Source organism: Zea mays, chromosome 10, assembly GCF_902167145.1.
Source record: "Zea mays cultivar B73 chromosome 10, Zm-B73-REFERENCE-NAM-5.0, whole genome shotgun sequence".
Taxonomy (NCBI): Eukaryota; Viridiplantae; Streptophyta; class Magnoliopsida; order Poales; family Poaceae; genus Zea; species Zea mays.
This window is the reverse complement of record NC_050105.1, coordinates 135,116,678-135,135,789: the sequence shown is the minus strand read 5'-3', so window position 1 is coordinate 135,135,789 and position 19,112 is coordinate 135,116,678. Positions and strand designations below refer to the sequence as shown.

General features: G+C 51.4%; 4 protein-coding genes across 5 annotated transcripts; 2 read left to right on the top strand and 2 right to left on the bottom strand.

The window, feature by feature from the left end:
- Positions 1-317: 317 nt before the first annotated feature.
- On the top strand, positions 318-2,037 carry LOC100282122 (uncharacterized). 2 transcript variants are annotated; one of them, XM_008663690.2, is made up of 5 exons: positions 318-432; positions 520-766; positions 854-934; positions 1,130-1,324; positions 1,437-2,037. In XM_008663690.2, exons 1-5 carry the CDS (start codon positions 398-400, stop codon positions 1,815-1,817), a joined length of 939 nt encoding a protein of 312 aa, XP_008661912.1. In that variant the 5' UTR covers positions 318-397; the 3' UTR covers positions 1,818-2,037. The 2 variants fall into 2 exon arrangements, with proteins under 2 accessions (XP_008661912.1, NP_001278579.1); NM_001291650.1 differs by having other exon boundaries at positions 376-432; positions 523-766.
- A 4,153-nt stretch (positions 2,038-6,190) lies between these two features.
- LOC100282055 (uncharacterized) lies at positions 6,191-8,926 on the bottom strand. The gene is made up of 5 exons (NM_001371818.1): positions 8,761-8,926; positions 8,424-8,670; positions 7,893-7,958; positions 7,338-7,532; positions 6,191-6,860 (listed from the first exon to the last, which is right to left on the bottom strand). Exons 1-5 carry the CDS (start codon positions 8,808-8,810, stop codon positions 6,477-6,479), a joined length of 942 nt encoding a protein of 313 aa, NP_001358747.1. The 5' UTR covers positions 8,811-8,926; the 3' UTR covers positions 6,191-6,476.
- Positions 8,927-11,853: 2,927 nt separating this feature from the next.
- On the bottom strand, positions 11,854-14,367 carry LOC103641871 (uncharacterized). Its single transcript, NM_001346723.1, has one exon. It carries the CDS (start codon positions 14,069-14,071, stop codon positions 12,035-12,037), a length of 2,037 nt encoding a protein of 678 aa, NP_001333652.1. The 5' UTR covers positions 14,072-14,367; the 3' UTR covers positions 11,854-12,034.
- Positions 14,368-16,540: 2,173 nt separating this feature from the next.
- Positions 16,541-19,032, top strand: LOC103641872 (L-type lectin-domain containing receptor kinase SIT2). Its single transcript, XM_008665188.4, has one exon. It carries the CDS (start codon positions 16,742-16,744, stop codon positions 18,749-18,751), a length of 2,010 nt encoding a protein of 669 aa, XP_008663410.1. The 5' UTR covers positions 16,541-16,741; the 3' UTR covers positions 18,752-19,032.
- The last annotated feature ends 80 nt before the right edge of the window (positions 19,033-19,112 follow it).

Genomic DNA, 19,112 nt, shown 5'->3' with positions numbered 1-19,112 from the left:
CACCGTTCCTATGCTCCACACCTGCACATCACAAGTCGACCGACATAGTTGCACAAACATAGTCTCACACTCTGGTCAGTTCACTGATTACCCCAGAGTATTACCCGTTGACAATCACTCGTCATCAACACGAACCACAAAGGACAAATCAAAACGGTGTTCGCAGCCTTCCTTCAGGCTTCGTTCGCTTTATTTATATTTTTAGATGCGATCTGATGATGCCGCCTTGATTTGCCAAATGTGAACCTGCAATCTGAACTTGACCACTCGTGGTTCGGCTGTCACAATATTAAAGAGTATAAAGTTGAGAGGTACTCATATATTCATATAAATACGCATACACTACAGCACCAGCCACCAGGTTGACCAGAAGAAGCAGAGCTCGTGGCGCACGCTCATGGAAGGAGCCATCTCTACTTCCCCAGGCGCAAGGTACGCCCTTCACTCTTGGCGTATACTAGTCTCGCTAGCAATCTGATCGGTGATACAGTCATCGCGGCTGCATATATAATCTGCTAGCAGGATCGCCGTGGTCACCGGCGGGAACAAAGGTATTGGGCTAGAGGTGTGCCGGCAGCTGGCCGGGAACGGCATCACCGTCGTCTTAACAGCCAGGGACGAGACGAGGGGCGCAGCTGCCTTGGAGGAGCTCAGAGCGCTGGGTCTTTCCGACGTCGTTTTCCATCTGCTGGACATCACGGACGCGTCGAGCATCGCTAGGCTAGCCGGTTTCTTGAAGGCCCGTTTCGGGAGGCTAGACATTCTGGTAAGCCTTCTTGAAGGTTTTGCTGTGGCAGGTTTGGCGATGCTGCGTGATTTGTTGACGACGAAGGTGCTCTGTATGTGTACGTAGATAAATAATGCCGCGTTTGGCGGCGTCGAATACGCCCGGGGTCCTGCTGCTGCTGCTGGGTCAGTGACAAGTGAAGAAGAAGTGAGCTCTCTACATCTTTAGCTAATCGGAGGTTTTTTACTTGTTCGCGTGCTCTGCTCGATCGACCCCTCGATGCGGTAGGGCAGGCAGCAACCAGTAGTACATCTGGAGCAGCGTAGATGAATCTATACGTGTGCTTTCTCTGTTTGTGCTCTTCACATATATTTTGTTTGCTTGTTGATGCGCGTGTGGTAGTTGAGCGGCATGGATAGGGATCAGAGGCTTGAATGGCTGTGGAGGAATACCCGGGAGACTTACGACGCTGCAAAGAAAGGCCTGCTGACGAACTACTACGGCACCAAGCATGTGATCGAAGCGTTGCTGCCTCTGCTCCGAGCCTCCTCTGACGGAAGAATCGTTAACGTCTCCTCCGACTTTGGGCTGCTTAGGGTAACTTGTTCTGATCACACGCTGGGCTCCAAACTCTGATCCAAGGATAAACTTAAAATTTTGCCATCTCGTTGACAAGCTACATGTACTGCGATCGCAAATGCAAACGCAGTTCTTCCGAAACGAGGAGCTGAAGCAAGAGCTGCACAACGTCGAGAAGCTGACCGAGGGGAGGCTGGACGAGCTGCTGGACGCGTTCCTGGAGGACTTCGAGGCCGGCGAGGCCGACGCGCGCGGGTGGCCGGCGGCGTTCGCGGCGTACAAGGTGGGCAAGGCGGCCATGAACGCGTACTCGAGGATCCTGGCGGCGGAGCAGCCGACGCTGCGCGTCAACTGCGTGCATCCTGGCTACATCAAGACCGACATAACCTTGCGCTCGGGGCTCCTGACGCCCGAGGAAGGCGCGGGTAACGTGGTCAAGGTGGCGCTGCTGCCGGGAGGCGGGGTCACCGGCGCCTTCTTTGAAGACGGCCAGGAGGCGTCGTTCGTGTGACGTCATCTGTTGGACACTTGGACCGGCATTCAGAAAGGAGAGCTGGAGTTGGCGATGGTGTGGCGTGCACATGGGATATTTAAATTTATACCCTTAGTTTTGTCACCTTCCTCATTTTTATCTTTAGTTGAATTTTTTACTCAGTTTTATCTTTCTGCTCTATAACATTGGATTAAATAGCTCAATGATTAATAGTGGCATCACTTATTGTTAGATCATTTATTCCAGTTCTACGGTTTGGGTTGGACTGTGGGCCAACTTCTGCGTGTCTATGGCGCAGCCTAGGTGTTGCGCCACCTGTGTCTAGCCTAGAGATGGCAATGGGTACCCGAAACCCGAAACCCGGTGGGTTTTTACCCTATTAGGGCACGGGTACGGGCTAATATCCAAACCCACGGGTTTCTTAATGGGTGATAAGCTAAACCCAGCGGGTACACGGGTACGGGTATGGGATCCTAGTACCCATACCCGCAAACCCATGGGTTTCTAAAACCCGGCATAATATTATTAAACAAACCAAAAGTTCATTTTATGGCCTAGTAAACATGGTTGGCAGCCCAGCCCATTAGCTATCTATGAAATCTAGAGCCTCAGTGCAGGAACGATTGGCTAGCATCCGAATGAGCCCAGCCTAGTAAACATGGTTGGCAGCCCAGCCCATTAGCTTTCTTGTCGGGCACGGGTAGCCCGCGGGTACCCGGTACCCGGGTGGGCACGGGTACGGGCAAAAACTTGTACCCGGCTGCGGGCATGGGTTTCTTAGCGGGTATATTTTAATTTCGCGGGTACGGGTTTGGGAACATAGTACCCAGCGGGTACGCGCCCGTTGCCATCTCTAGTCTAGCCCGTGCCGCACCATATGTGCACCGGCCCTAGGGAAGGCTTTCCCTTGCGCCTCCAGGGCCATCTGCCTATATATGTGTGATGTTTTCCTTAAGGTGTGTTTGGTTAGATGTATAAGAAGGGATGGAAGAAGGCGGTCACAGTTTTACCGTGTTTGGATGAGAGTTAAGTAGGGGCGAGATAAATACCGGAGTAATTTTTCACTACCGGAACCGACGGCTTTGCCGAGTGACTGAAGCACTTGGCAAAGCCTTTAAAACACTCGGCAAACGCTTTGCCGAGTGTCGCACTCGGCAAAGAGGGCTCGGCATAAAGTGCATCGGCAAAGCCGTCTTTGCCAAGTACTTTTTCTCGGGCACTCGGCAAAATGGTTTGCCGAGTGCCAGAGAGCACTCGGCAAAGAAAAACAGCCGTTACGGCGACGGGTGACGGAGACAGAGTCTTTGTCGAGTGTCCCAGGCGACAGTCGGCAAAGGAGTTACCTTTGCCGAGTGTCTGCCTGACATCACTCGGCAAAGAATCCGCCAGAGGGGTCCCATGTCAGGTACTTTGCCAAGTGCCTGGGATGGCACTCGGCAAAGCGTGCTTCTTTGTCGAGTGCCAGAGCCACTACACTCGGCAAAAAACCTATACCGGTGCCCAGGTCTTGGTTCTTTGCCGAGTGCTATGGTTCTGACACTCGGCAAAGCACCTTACACTCGTCAAAGTGACCAGTACACACCTTTTTTTATTTGTTTTCCCTATTCCATCCAAACAAACAAAAGATATTTCACAGATATCACATATATACATCACAGATCATCACAGACATATATAGCCAACACAAACAGTATTAACACAAATTCTGACATAAGTATTCAACATAAGTTGAGAGGTTCTCAACACAAACAGTATTAACAGAAGTTCAGAAGTATCAACACAAGTTCACAAGCTCTGACAAGTATCCAACATAAGTTTTGTGTTCGAAACACTAAAAACATAACTCTCATGGAGGTGGGTGGTTGGACTGGTCTCAAAAGCCCATATATATGTATGACTAGGGAATGGTGGAACAAATAGCACCATATTAATAGTTCTAGTGGAGTGAAGCTAGTTTAAATATGGAAGCCACACTCACTCACCAAGTCATGGATGAGAGGAGAGAGTGTGGAGAGCCACACGCGCGCGCTCGCCTGGGTTGGGCTGGGCTGGGCGAAGGGCGCGGGCGCACGACATGCGCGTGAATGGCCCGCCGAAATCCAGCCCCTCGCTTTGCGGGGGCGCGACTTCCTTTTGCCGTTTGAATTTTTTAGTTGCTTGGCTGTTAAGTTCAGAATACTAACCGATCGCTATAAAATCTAAACTGAACGCGAGATTTTCGCGGGCGGATAGGATCGAAGATAGCTATCTGTTCGCGGACTCGGCCCTATAAAAGACGCCTGACAGCCAACATCCAGATCATCCCAGTTTTCGCTTTCGCCTCTCTTTACAATTGAACCGCCTTCAGTTCTCTTCATCCCGACCGCAGACGTGCATCTGCGATCAGGAGAGCAGTTCTCCGGAACCCTTCAACTTCGACTGCTCGTGATCTTCTGACCTCGTCGACCCTGCTGATTTCGCTGCTTCGACGTCGTCGACCCTGCTGATTCCGATCTGCGTCATCTATCAGTATGTTTGATCAGTACGCATCATCTGATTTGACTATTTACTTCAGCTGATTTGATCATGATTTATATTTGGAATTTATTCTGGAAATTGTCTAATTGCTCAACACCGGAAGTCGCGGCTGCACCTTCATCGGCTCCGGCAGCCGTCACGACTCTTCCCTGGCCGCTGCTCGTCTACGAGCGACGCCCTCGACCTCTAGCGTCAACTTCTTCGCCTGACACCACCACAACATTGACACCTTCGCTGCCAAAGGGGGGCGTACCAATTCCTGCCGTGATCAACTTTCACCCCATGACCACTCGCGGGAAGCATAGTTTTCGCATTCCTCCTACGCCGGCACTCACCACCGCAGTCGTCTCGTCGGTTCCCACTTCTGTGCGTGATGCCCTCGCTGATCTCAATTGGCGGCACGCCATGGAAGAGGAATTTAGCGCTCTTTAGTCTAACCACGCCATGGAAGAGGAATTTAGCGCTCTTTAGTCTAACCAGACATAGGACTAGGGATGTTTCTAAAACATCCCAATTATATGACAAATCTAATATTTTAATATAGATATATATAGAATTTAAAACTAATTTTTAGCAATGTTATTGAAAATATTATGAAGTATTTTAAATAAATTTTTGTATAATTTTTTATGTATATTATTTACTCTCTACAACAAAAAGCTGAAAAAACATCTGAATCCGTATTCGAATAGACATTAGAATTTTATATCAATTATTTAAAAAGATATAGAATAAATGTAATGTTTGCTTTTTGTGAAGATTAATGATCTCAATACTAAAAATAAGAATATAAATTTACATAAAAAAATTCTATATGCTATTTGTTCACAATTGAATAAAGAAGACCAAAAATTTGATATCTAAATAAGTATCTGGATCCATCCCTACAACAGACTTGGTCCCCCGGCCCTCTAGTTCAAATGTGATCACTAGAAAATGGATCTTCAAACATGAGTTGAATTTCGATGGTTCTCTGGAGCGATATAAGGCTCGTTGGGTCCTTCGCGGATTCACTCAATGGCCTGGTGTGGACTATGATGAGACTTTCAGTCCAGTTGTCAAACCAACCACCGTCCGCACAGTCCTCAGCCTGGCGCTCTCCCACAACTAGCCTATTCATCAACTCGACGTCAAGAATGTTTTTCTTCATAGCACCCTTTCTGGGATAGTCTATTACGCTCGACCCACTGAATTTATGGATTCTTCACAGCAACACTACTATGTCGCCTCAACAAGTATCTCTATGGCCTGAAGCAGACACCACGTGCTTGGTACAGTCGGTTTGCTACCTACATCTTGTCACTTGGTTTTGTTGAGGCACGCTCTGACACATCACTATTTATCCTTCGTCGAGGTTCGGAGATGGCATACTTTTTTATGTTGATATCGTGCTCACAGCCTCGAGTGCAGATCTCCTATGTTGGATTATTTATTCTCTATAGAAGGAATTTTCCATGAAGGACCAAGGGACACTACATCATTTTTGGGCATCTCAATGCAACCACTCTTCTGGTCTGTTTCTGAACCAGGCCACATATGCTAAAGATATCATTGAGAGAGCCAGCATGCTCAATTACAAGCTATGTACGACATCTACAGATACTCAGGCCAAAGTCTCAGCTTGCTACGATGCTCACAATATTAGTTGTTTTAATTAGTGGGTTTATACAATTCTTGATATGTGTCTAGATTTATTATCATCTATTTGAATATAGATATAATAATAAAAATCAAGAGCTCAAACGACTACTATTTTAGAACAAACGTAGTATTATTAACACGGATTCCAAACCCGATGCGAGCCTTATTGCCGCTATCCTTCGGCCGTTAAATGATTACGCGCCATTGCTTTGTCCAACCAAATAAAATCATGTAAACGAACCCCACCATCGTTCCCCTCGCAGTCCATTTTCATTCCTGTTGCCATTACCATTGTGCCAACCAAACACTACCTTGGCGCGACCAAATCTGCATGGTTCATTGCAAATATACAATCATCACCAGAGATATTATACAGAAGACGAGGAAATCCCTGGTGTTGAGCTCTACGGTTTGCTCAACGTGCTAGTTTAAGTATTCAAGTCGAACTACAATACTGATTGGCACTAACTACTTCATAGCTCTTTCTTTTATTCTGAAGCTGAAAAGGGAGAAATACCATCACACAAAGGACGCCTCGCCATTCAGATCAAAATAAGCACCAGTCGGTCCGTCGTCAGGCAAGAGAGCAACCTTCACGGGGTTGCGAGCGCCTTCCTCAAGTGTCAGTACCCCCATGTGCATAGACATGTCGGTCTTGACATAACCAGGCGTCAAACAATTGATACGCAGCGTAGGATACTTCTTGGCAAGAATCCTCGTGTACGCATTGAGCGCCGCTTTGACGACTTTGTAGGCTGAAGATCCACCTGTCGGCCACCCATGCGCCTCTACTAAGTTGGCCTTAAAATCCTCTAGAAACTTATCCATCAGTTCCTCCAGTCTACTTTCAGTAAGATTGTCGATGTCTTCAAACTCCTTCCTAAGGTCTTCGCTGTTGAAATTCTGCTCAGAAAGAACGAATGGCAGGCTTAAGTAATTACAGGTGCACAAGAGCAAGTCGAGTGAACTGAAACTGGGCACTTCATTGCATGCAATCCCTAGAAGAAATAAAAAGAGCAGACTCAAATAGGCAATACCAATTAACATTATCATCACCATTTGAAAAATGAACATTAAACAAGCTCAGTGGACAGTGGCTACATATGTGTGTTCGCTTTGCTTTATTCCGTACCGGCTTCTACTGCTTCTATAATGTTTTTGTCTCTATAGATTGCAGCAGCAGCAGTCCAAACAGCTGGCTTAATCCGAAGCGAATGACGTAAACAAGAATTTTTTTTTCTCGAATGCGCAAAAGAGTTGTGCAATTTTATATATTAGAGAGAATAAACAAGAATAATATTTTCCCCCAAAAAATATGTTGATGAGATGCGGTAATCATTTACTTTTCTATCTATTTTTGTTGAGATTCACAAAACTTACTCTCAGTAGTCCAAAGCCTGACGAAACGTTGACAATTCTTCCAGAGGAGGATAACTGAAGAAGAGGAAGTAGTGCCTCTGTGACAAGTTTGGCACCATAATAGTTTGTTTTCATACATTGTACAGCCTCCTCGTATGTTTCTTTCGAATTTTCTTTCATCCATTCGACTCTCTGATTTACATCCATGCCATCGACCTATGTATTTTTCATGGACATGTTAATTCTTCTAGAACTATACATATCCATTTTTTCTGGTACAATATGAGCATATGACTATGCAATTCAGTGCACGGTTAGTTCGGTCAGACAAGAACTTACCAATCAAATAGCTTTAGTAACATGGTACCTGAGTTGCATAACTTAAGATTATCAACGTGCAATGAGAATGCTAATATCCTAACCACTATTCTTCAAGCTATTGTGTTAGCCTTGTGAAATGTGAGAGGCAGTTGTGTTAGCCTGTAATGTGCCTCATTGAAACTGTGGTGCGTGAGAATCGCTCACAAACTGCACAAACGCAGTACTTTGTATTCTTTTGCTTTAGATTAAGGGTACCTTATCCTTGACCGCAGCAGACAAAACTGGATCACGGTGAACGCCTGAAATTCCTGCATTGTTGATCTGCAGACAACAATGGCCAAAACATGACGGTGCCATGGTGGTGAATTGCAAACAATCAGTCGAACCAAAGATTGAAGTGTGCTACTTAGGAAATGTTCTTAGGTGTAAAAACTAAGCAACAATTTGATTCCATGCTTTGTTTTCTCGAATTGTGAAGCGAAACAGGCACGCATAGTTGTATTAGGAACAGAGTTGTAAAGTAGTGGTCATCATCATAAGATTTTCTTTTTCATTTTTAGTTAGTAAGCCAAAAATAACCCTACGGCCTACGGGTACATCCATGTTCGGAACTCAAAAGGAATCATCTGGTTTTCCTGCTGGCTCAGAATGTCCAAAACATATGATAAGCTAGCTCCATCAGTTCCACCCAAAAATATTAGCGGAACATTATCACTTTTCCAATACCCAAATTCACTAAGCCGCCGGCAGAGAGAGAGATAAGCGAGCGAGAAGGGGTTGCCATACCAGGATGTCCAGCCTACCGAACTGATCCCTGACGAAATCCGCGAGCCGGGCGGCGCTGCAGGGGTCGGTGACGTCGAGCTGGTGGAAGTAAACCTCGGCGTCGCCGCGGGCGCACCTGACGCGCTCGACCGCTTCCAAACCCCTCGCCTCGTTCCTCGCCGTCAGGACGACCCTGACGCCCCTGGACGCCAGCTGCCGGCACGTCTCGAGCCCGATGCCCTTGTTCCCTCCCGTCACCAGCGCGATCCTGGTTGCGCCGGCAAGAATGCCACGGGGTTACACGCTCAATGTGGCATATAGACCAAAAGGGACGGGGAGGGAGATTCGTCCGGCGCACCTCTTGCTCGTGGGGCTCGCAGCCGCAGCCGCCGCCGCCGCCGCGTCCATGACTCCTCTGTCCTCTCCGATTCGGGGCTTCGCGGGCGTGCGAATGCGGTGCCGGAGTTGGAGAGGATTCAGGCGTCCGCACCTTTCCCCCGCGGAACGGCGTCTGCCTGTGTGTGTAGCTGTCAGACTGCTCGCAGCCTGCCAAAGTGCCAATGCAATGCAAGCGCGTGCGTGCTCATGCTCTCCCCCGTCCTGTTCTCACGAGAGCTTTGGGCTATGCGGTCCGAAAGTGACCCGGTTCTGGAGGCCCAATACTTCTTCTTGGGTTGGGCTGGCTGCTTTCCGACAGCAGCGCAACAGATGACCCGACCGGCCGATCTGATCCCTATCTCGCCCCAAAGAAACAAGAAAAGGCGATCCAAAGACCACCATGTGGACGCAGGAATTTTTAACGCAACCATGTGCAGTATCCAACAGATCTTTGCGGCACGCGGGACTTTTATTTTTATTATATATCTGCTCGTCGCTTGCGTTGCAGATTCGGTGTCAAGGAGTAAACTCCAGTCCTGAACTACGGCCCCCGGTCCAGGATTTCGGGGTCACCAGCTCGCGTACGCAGGAAATCTTGCGCCCGCGCACGCTTCTGTAGTTCTGTTAGTACTGACGCGGAGAAAAACTGCGAAACCGTACGAGCTCTGGGACACAAAAGGCAAACCATACATCTCAGCAGTAAGCACGAGGATGATGCCAAAGTTTGGACATCTTCGCACCTTGTACATGTCCTGGTGACTTAATTCTCCGTGCAACCATACCGATTTTTTTTTTTTAGGACTAGATTGACCTCTCTACTTTTCTTAGTGATTTTCATTTTTTTCAAGAAAATTAACTAATTTTTCATGAAAATAGAAATTCTTTTGAAAAAATAGGGTTTTCAAACTAGCCATTAGCTTCTTTTTTAAAAAAAAAATCACATTTAGACCGTAGTCGACTTAATGTCATTTTTTTATCCTTTGTTCGGCGTCATAAACCGTGGCGTCGTCTTGACGGCATAGCCATGGCGCCAAGTTACGCGCTATGCTGGTGTTGACGCCGCACTATGTGGCAATTGAATTAGTGAGACAGCATATCTTGGTCTTCAAGCTATACAAATCAAATCGAAATTTTCAAACTTGAATACTAAGATTGGAGCAGCTCTATGAGGTATGGGAGAAAAGGAAAACGAGGGGACAAATGGTCGGACGTAGCTTCAACCATTGAAGGGAAAATTGATAACACTGTCTAGCTCGGTATCATAGATCTTAGCGCTGAGCTCGACGTCAGGATTTATGGTGCCGTGTTAAATGCCACATGGATTGCCGCCTTACTACGACGAGCCAGCAGAGGAGGCACCTCGGCGGCACAGACCATGACACCGAGACGTGTTATTTCAGTGTCACAGCTCATGACACCGAACAAAGGGTTTAAAAACGATATTAAGTTTTTGATAGAACTAAACAAAACGTGAAAATTTATAAAAGAAAACTGAAATACAAAAAAAAAATCTGTGCAGCCGTACCCACACCAAATCTGCAAATCAGCCCGCGGCGCACCGGCGGCTTTCTTTCGATTCGATCATATTTTTTACGTATAGAAAGCAAATTATGGCAGACGTTTTTCTTAAAGTGACGTTCGGTGAGAAAACAAACAAAAACAACCCATCAACTCTCGGCCAAAAGCAATCACACAGATCAAGATCAACTCATTTTTTTCAAAAAAAAATACATCCATGAATAAATGTGCTGAAAACATAAAGTATAGATAGAAAAACTATGGGCTCGCCAGCCTGGGGCCGCGGGCGGCGTGCTCTATGCCTCTCTATCTATCCCTTCGCGCAGCCCCACGCCAGAAGAAAACAACAGCCGTCGTCATATCTCCTGGCCGTGACCGGTGACGAGCACACGAGTATTCATGATTATAGATAGCCAGACGAACCGCCCAGTAGGTACACTAAGTATTATTAAGCACTATTACTAATTATATTGTGTCGTGTCGGCACTAGTGTAGATCTAGACACTACACTATAATATTTAATTGTATCATACCGGCACTATATAACATTAACAACTAATAGTATTTGTGTCAGTCTAGAATTATAGAAAATCTTTAAAATTATATATACAGTTTTAGAATTTAAACATTTATACCATTATAAAGTAAATTGATTATACTTAAAACCATAATAAATCACAATTCACAATCACATATACATATCACAATCACATCTACATACTACTAGCTGGTTTAAGCCGTGCTTAATCGTGTCGACCACCTAATCATGTCGTGCTTATGCCAATCATCATGCCGGATGGAGGCCTAAACACGACATTAGACCCGTGTGGTACCGGCACTAATACTATATAAATTATGTCTGTGTCATGTCCAAGCCCTATAAGACATTGTTCGGTTAATCCCGTTACCCATGGATTGAATGGGATTGGAAAAAATTAAGAACAAGTTTGACTTGCTTGGAATTTAAACCCACCCAGTCTCACTCAATCTAATACTATATAAATTATGTCTGTGTCATGTCCAAGCCCTATAAGACATTGTTCGGTTAATCCCGTTACCCATGGATTGAATGGGATTGGAAAAAATTAAGAACAAGTTTGACTTGCTTGGAATTTAAACCCACCCAGTCTCACTCAATCTAATACTATATAAATTATGTCTGTGTCATGTCCAAGCCCTATAAGGACTTGTTCGGTTAATCCCGTTAAACATGAATTGGATGGGATTAAAAAAATTAAGAACAAGTTTGACTTGCTTGGAATTTAAATCCACCTAATCTCACTCAATCCACATGGATTGAGATTTAACCGAACAAGTCCTAATCTGTATTATATTTAGTGTCGACTTATTTAGAACGAATCACTTGTTATTTATACTCCTGATAACATATTCAAGTACCACCGTCGGCCACCGCGGCCACGCGTGCCGAGGTGCGATGGCAATTGCCAAGGGCGCGCCGCCGTGATAAGGTCAAAAGAGACGATGGAGAAGTCTGCTATTCCCTTCTCTCTGTCAGAGGTCGAATGACTGCTCCAGCGTCGCGGTCTGGCAAAATCGCATGTCACAGTCGCACTCGGAGAATAGTTTACATACAGCACCAGTACAAAATCAGTACGGCGAGAAATTTACCACTCGCGGGGGTTACAGACTTACAGTACAACTACGTACGTCAGGAAAGACCTAGCAAGGCAAGACGTCCAAGAAGCTACTGACAGCGACCGTCTTCTTAATCTTATTCACCTTCCGCCGGAGAGGCCGGACACGGAAGAAGAGAAGCCGCCGGAGACAGGGCTGACGCTCGACGTGACCGTGGACGGGAACGACACGTTGGCGAAGGAGTCGAACCCGTCGTTCTGCATCAGCGCCAGCATGCTGTAGCTGACGTACGAGGGCGCCACATCGGGCATCGGGGCGTCGCCCTCCAGGTACTGCACGACCTGGCGCATGCCCGGCCGCGCCTCGGGCGAGGGGTGCGCGCACATGAGCCCCAGCTTGACGGCCAGCCGGGCCTCGTCGGCGTCGTACTTGCCGCACAGCCGCGCGTCCAGCGTGTCGAGGGCGGCCCCCCTGCGCTGGTGCTCCTGCACCCAGTCCAGCAGCACGGTCTGGTCGACACCGGGCGCGACGCGCCCGAGCGGGCGGCGGCCGCAAGCCACCTCCAGCACGAACACGCCGAAGGCGAACACGTCCGTGGCCGGGGTCGCCCTCCCCGTGCGCACCAGCTCCGGGGCGAGGTAGCCCATGGTGCCCACCACGTGCGTCGTCTGCGGGTCCACGCCGTGGTCGTACAGCCGCGCCAGGCCGAAGTCGCCCAGCCTGCCGTTCATGTCGCCGTCCAGGAGCACATTGCTGGCCTTGACGTCCCGGTGGATCACCACCTTCTCCCAGTCCTCGTGCAGGTACAGCAGGCCGGCGGCGACGCCCCTGACGATCTGGAACCTCTGCCCCCAGTCCAGGACGGGCCTGGCGGTCCTGTCGTCGTAGAGGTACTTGTCCAGGCTGCCGTTGGACATGTAGTCGTACACCAGCAGCAGCTCGCCCTTCCGCCGGCAATAGCCCAGCAGCTGCACCAGGTTCCGGTGGCGGAGGTGGCCGATGCTCACCACCTCCGCGATGAACTCCTTCATCCCCTGCTTCGAGTCGTGCGACACCCTCTTCACGGCGACCTCGAGCTTGGACCCGGAGAGCACGCCCTTGTACACCCTCCCGAAGCCGCCGGTGCCGAGCAGCATCTTGTTCTTGAACCCCTTGGTCGCCTGGTAGAGCTCCTTGTACGAGAAGCGGTGGGGGCCGAACTCCGCCTCCCAGTCCTCGCGCACCTCGGCGTACCTCACCCGCCGCCGCACGAACAGGAAGGCGCCCACGACCAGCGCGAGGACGAGCGCCGCGGTGGCGACCGGGAGCACGGTCTCCAGCACCTTGGACCGGGGCTTGGGCCCGAACCGCGGCAGCGCGGGAAGCCTGGAGATGTCCAGCGGCGGGGCCGCGGCGCCCGTGGCGAAGCTCCAGCCCAGGACGTAGTGGCGCGTGTAGATGACGCCCGTGGCCGCCGAGAAGCCGACGTAGGCGGTGCCGTCGTCCGCGCCGACCGCCGAGAGGTTGAGCGGCGTGGAGATGAGCGGCTTCCGCGGCCTGGGCACGCCGGCGGGCGCCATGGCCACGTCCAGCCGCGCGGCGGCGCCGTCGTAGTCGACCCAGACCTGCATGGGCCGGCGGCTGATGAGGCTGAGGTTGGTGAACGCCCCCGTGGCGTCGTCGTAGTAGCCGGCGCTGTGGTTCCGCAGCGACCTCATGCTGTTGACGTTGACGCCGACGTGGTTGCTGTTCATGTCCTGGAACTCCGGGTTGAGCATGGTGTCCAGCTCGACGAAGAAGACGCGGTTGCCGTCCCTGCCGTTGTCGGTGACGTTGAGGACGCCCAGGTACTGCCCCGCGTTGAAGGCGGAGAGCCTGGTGCTCGGCGCGACCACCAGCGCCATGCCGTTGTCGCTGAGCACGGTGTAGTTGGACACGATGGCGAAGACGAAGGCCGCCGAGAAGGACCTGGCGGCGGCGGCGGCGCCGTCACGCAGGCGGAACGGCGCCGGGTGGAACGCGTGGCCGGCCATCTGGCTGGTGCCGTTGCTGAGCGCCAGCAGGCCGTTCGGCGCCACCGCGGCCATGCCGTCGAGCAACAGGTCGCTGCCTCCGAAGCCGTTGTAGGTGAACTCGTCGGCGGCGGCGAGCGCGACCGCGTGGAGGAGGAGGAGGAGGAGCGGACGGGGGCAACCCATCGCGTTTCGCGTCCAGTAGCCGCAACCGCAACGCTCCCAACACAGGATCCGGACAGGGGCAACTGGACTGGACTGAACACTGAAGTACAGCGTGAGGTCTGAAGTCTGAACGACCCGATGCTTTGAGTTTGTCTTTGACCCCGACGGCGACTTGCTGTTCAAAGCCGCCGCCCAAGATCACAAGAATTCAATAGGGCCGGACCCGTCGCTATGCCAACCGCGTCCCATTGAATTTCCAGTGCACTACTGATCGAAGTCAAGGAAATACCGATAGAATATCCTAGCAGCAGCCAGCGATGACAGGAGTGGGTGGTAAGGTAACTACTAGTTTTGAGAGTAATCAAGTTGGCTTGGTGTCGTCAGGCGGGCTGCCCCCTTTTGACTCTAGGCCGCCGCCTTTTCATACACTTTCCGTGGGCAGGTTGTTTAAAGTTGGTATCGAGCAATATTTTATTTGTGACACTGCGTAGGACCAGACTTGAGATTTAGATAGACTTAAGATTTGGATAGAGATGAAAACGGTCGTAAAATATTAAATTAATTTTGTTGTATATTTTCAACGGGAGGAAGGAAAACGAAAAACTAACGGTTGAAATACGAGATCAAAATTATCGTTTATTAAAAAACTAAATAAATTGTTCTCGTACCATTTTTAATGGATTCCAGAAAATTCAAAAAAAACGAACGGGAAAAACAATATTTCGTTTTCACCTCTAGTCTTAGACAGTCCGGTCTTGGCGTATTCACCCCTAGTCCTGGACGGTCCGGTATGGATGGATCGTCCATAGATGCGGACAGTCCGTGATATGATTAGATCAGGCAAATTAAGCTCCTTTTTCCACGCGTGTTTATCCCTCTAAACTCGTGAGACTTGTTGGAGAACGTCTATGAACACATCCAGACCTCCCCAATCCCCCTTATATATTTGAAGGCGACCGATTGAACAATGAACAATCAAACTAATCAATATATTTATCGTTCTTCTGCTTTTTTTAATGCCCTAGGAGTAACAGTAACTTGGTATTATCATCTCTGATTTCACTCCTCTCCATCTCTACGTCGTCTAGAGACGTTTTGAGTGGCCTACTAATTTCAAGATAAATCTTAGGATCTTGGGTCCCTCATGGAAGGTCAGATCTAGATGTTGTCGCTGCCTATGCACACACGCGGACCATCAGACCACCTGGCACGGGTCGTCCGACTTCGACACCTGCTCTTGTCATAGGTCGTGGACCATGTGACCATAAACCACGAACCAAAAGTACCATCGTCGGTACATCTTTTAATGATCGGTGACTGGATCAATGCCAACAGTTGGTCGGCATCATCCAGAATCGCAGGTACTAGTCAAAAGGACTGACTTATTATACTGGCGCTAAAATCTGGTGGTAGATGAGTGTGAATCTCTTTGGTGGCTCAGTGGCTGCCCTGCGTTTCCTTCCTAGAGCTCCAACCACCGCAGAAAATGAAGCCACTGGAAACGGACAAGCGGCAGCCCGTGTCCTGCGACCTGTGGGTGGGCTGGTATCGCGTTGTCCTCCTCTCCAACCTCCAATCCGTGCAAAAAATTTTGTTACAGTCCGGCTGTAAATCAGACTCTTTATAGCCCCTCACAAAAATAAGGATAGGTCCTACCCGCAGATCAATAACACAACTAAAACGTTATCTGGTGGACCTGCAGGTGGAGTCTATCCTCATTTTTGTGAGGGCTGCAAACAGCCAGCCGAACTGCAGCAAATTTTTTTCGCAATCCGTGGGTACGCGCCGTTCAAGGAAAAGGGGCCGGAAACGTTGACGCTGTGGCTGACAATTGACCTATCACGAATGTTATCGATAGAAAAAAAAAACAGCAATAATCTTCTGGATACACATGACCACGAACGCCAATGATTTCATGGTTTCTGAAATGGCGACCACGAACCATAGTATCTGAAACACCGGAGGGTGCTTGGTAATGTGACCACTAAGGCCCTGTTCGGTTGTTCCGGATTAATTCCTAGCCCTTGTTAGTACAGCAATAATCCAGTACTAACACGGTTGCTACTGAAGACTAAACAGCCCGTTTTGCGGATTGGATCAGCGGCTGGGAGCGGAGACCGAGGGACAAGAGCACAAGCATCCGCATGAGGGCAGGGGGGCACACGGGGTGCCGGGCGCAGGCGTCGCGGGTCATACCGATTACCGAGTAATACCGACCCATGACAATCGCGGTATGATTTCGCGAGGCAATTCAGGCTGCGGGTGGGAGAGGGCTGCGCGTGGGAGCAGTTTGGAGCCAGAAATTTGGGCTCCGGCTCCGTGGGCTGTTTTGGCTCCTGCTCTTTGATGAGAGCCGTTTCATCAAGATGCGTTTGGGAGAGCTCCGGGTAGGAGCTGGAGCCGGAGCCGTGGGAGAGCCCTCCCAAACGGGGGCTCAGACAGCGACGGCTCTAGCTGAAATCTAGGGACGCTACTCCGCTCACCATCCGGCATCCACGCGTAAGCCAGTCGCATCGCAAGATGAGGATTCACGATCAAGGCTTGCTTACGCTCTGATGACGTGAGAATCCGGTCAGCTTCACACCGCCAGAGCCAAAAGGGAAGTGAAAGACGCATCCGGCGGCCGCGTTAAGCACCGGGAGCCAAATCATTCGCCACTCCCCAACCGTCCCAGGCTCAGCACTAGCAGCCATGCCGCACCTCGTCCTGCTTCTCTTCCTCGGCCTCGGCGGGCTCCTGCCCGCGGCGTCGGCCGCCGACGAGCAGTTCGTGTTCGACGGCTTCAAGGGCGCGAACCTCAGCCTCGACGGGATGGCCACGGTCACGCCGGACGGGCTGCTCATGCTCACCAACGGCACCAGCCAGCTCAAGGGCCACGCCTTCTACCCGGCGCCGCTGCGGTTCCACGGGGCGCCCGACGGCACGGCGGCAGCGATGGAGTCCTTCTCCACGGCCTTCGTCATCGGCATCATCGGCGCGTTCGAGGACCTCAGCAGCCACGGCATGGCGTTCGTGGTCGCCAAGAGCACCAACTTCACCTCCGCGCTTCCGGGCCAGTTCATGGGCCTCGTCAGCTCCGCCACCAACGGCAACGCCACCAACCACCTGTTCGCCGTCGAGTTCGACACCATCCTCAACTCCGAGTTCGACGACATGAGCGGCAACCACGTCGGGATCGACGTCGACGGCCTCAACTCCCTCGACGCCGACAACGCCGGCTACTACGACGACGCCACGTTCAGGAACATGAGCCTGGTGAGCCGCAAGCCGATGCAGGTGTGGGTGGACTTCGACGGCCGGACCATGCAGGTCAACGTCACCATGGCGCCCCTGGAGGCTGCCCGCCGCCGGCCCAGGAGGCCCCTGCTCTCCACCACCGTCAACCTCTCCTCCGTCATCGACGACGGCACCGCCTACGTCGGCTTCTCGTCGGCCACCGGCATCCTCTTCTGCCGCCACTACGTGCTGGGCTGGAGCTTCAGGATGAACGGCGCCGCCCCGCCGCTCAACGTCTCCTCCCTGCCCACCCTGCCAGTCACGGCACCCAGGCCGAGGTCCAGGGCGCTGGAGATCGTGCTGCCGATAGCGTCCGCGGCGCTCGTCTTCGCGGCGGCCGCCGCCGTCTTCGCGTTCCTGCGCAGGCGGCGCATGTACGCGGAGGTCAGGGAGGATTGGGAGGCCTCGTTCGGGCCGCACAGGTTCTCGTACAAGGACCTGCTCCACGCCACCGACGGGTTCAGCGACAAGCGGCTGCTGGGCATCGGCGGCTTCGGCAGGGTGTACCGGGGCGTGCTGGCGTCCAAGACGGAGGTCGCGGTGAAGAAGGTGGCGCACGGGTCCAGGCAGGGGATGAGGGAGTTCGTGGCCGAGGTCGTCAGCATCGGCCGCCTCCGGCACCGCAACCTCGTGCAGCTGCTCGGCTACTGCCGGCGCAAGGGCGAGCTGCTGCTGGTCTACGACTACATGCCCAACGGCAGCCTCGACAGGTACCTCTACGACCGGAGCAGGACCGCGCTGAGCTGGGGGCAGAGGTTCCGCATCATCAAGGGCGTCGCGTCCGGCCTGCTGTACCTCCACGAGGACTGGGAGAAGGTGGTGGTGCACCGGGACATCAAGGCCAGCAACGTGCTGCTCGACAAGGAGATGAACGCGCGGCTGGGTGACTTCGGGCTGGCGCGGCTGTACGACCACGGCACCGACCCGCACACCACGCATGTGGTGGGCACCATGGGGTACATGGCGCCGGAGCTGGGCCACACGGGCAAGGCGTCCAAGGCGTCCGACGTCTTCTCCTTCGGCGCCTTCATGCTGGAGGTGGCCTGCGGGAGGAAGCCCGTGGTGCAGGACGAGCGCGACAACCGCCTGGTGCTGGTGGACTGGGTGCTGGACCGCTGGCGCGCTGGCTGCGTCACGGACACCGTGGACCCGCGCCTGCAGGGCGACTTCCTCGAGCGCGAGGCCAGCCTCGTGCTGAGGCTCGGCTTGCTGTGCTCACACCCGCTGCCCGGCGCGCGCCCGGCCATGCGCCAGATCGTCCAGTACCTCGACGGCGATGCGCCGCTGCCGGAGCTGTCGCCGACGTACCAGGGCTTCAACATGCTGTCGCTCATGCAGGACCAGGGTTTCGACCCCTACATCATGTCGTTCCCGATGTCGTCGACGGGGATCAGCACCATATCTGATCTGTCCGGAGGAAGATGAAGTTTTGTTGATCGTCCATCATCGTGTCAGTTTAGTTACCGTACTCAGTGTCTAACTGGAGTTCACTCTTGTTCTGCACTTAGCAATTCAGAATTCAGACGTTTTTTCTCTCCTTTTTTTTAGAACGCAAAGTTCAGAAATGCAAAAGTGACTAGTCAACCTGATTGTAGTGTGGATGACTTGAATGTAAAGTTATGGTCGGGCAACTTAATGTTCGGATTATAAATTTCTAATCACACCTGGAGATTGGGGTTTGATATCCCAAATCCCAAACCACTGCACATGACTGAGTGACCGACTGATTGAACTTGCATTGAGGTCTCAAGGGAGCGTGCAGAGTTCATCCACTCGCTGAAGCCTC

Coding starts and splice junctions, on each gene's coding strand:
- LOC100282122 (XM_008663690.2), top strand. CDS start 398: ATGGAAGGAGCCATCTCTACTTCCCCAGGCGCAAG. Junction 935..1,129: donor CAGTGACAAGTGAAGAAGAA/GTGAGCTCTCTA, acceptor CGCGTGTGGTAG/TTGAGCGGCATGGATAGGGA. Junction 1,325..1,436: donor CCGACTTTGGGCTGCTTAGG/GTAACTTGTTCT, acceptor ATGCAAACGCAG/TTCTTCCGAAACGAGGAGCT.
- LOC100282055 (NM_001371818.1), bottom strand. CDS start 8,810: ATGGACGCGGCGGCGGCGGCGGCTGCGGCTGCGAGCCCCACGAGCAAG. Junction 7,959..8,423: donor TCGGTAGGCTGGACATCCTG/GTATGGCAACCC, acceptor TGTTGTCTGCAG/ATCAACAATGCAGGAATTTC. Junction 6,861..7,337: donor CAGGCTTTGGACTACTGAGA/GTAAGTTTTGTG, acceptor CTTTCTGAGCAG/AATTTCAACAGCGAAGACCT.
- LOC103641871 (NM_001346723.1), bottom strand. CDS start 14,071: ATGGGTTGCCCCCGTCCGCTCCTCCTCCTCCTCCTCCACGCGGTCGCG.
- LOC103641872 (XM_008665188.4), top strand. CDS start 16,742: ATGCCGCACCTCGTCCTGCTTCTCTTCCTCGGCCTCGGCGGGCTCCTG.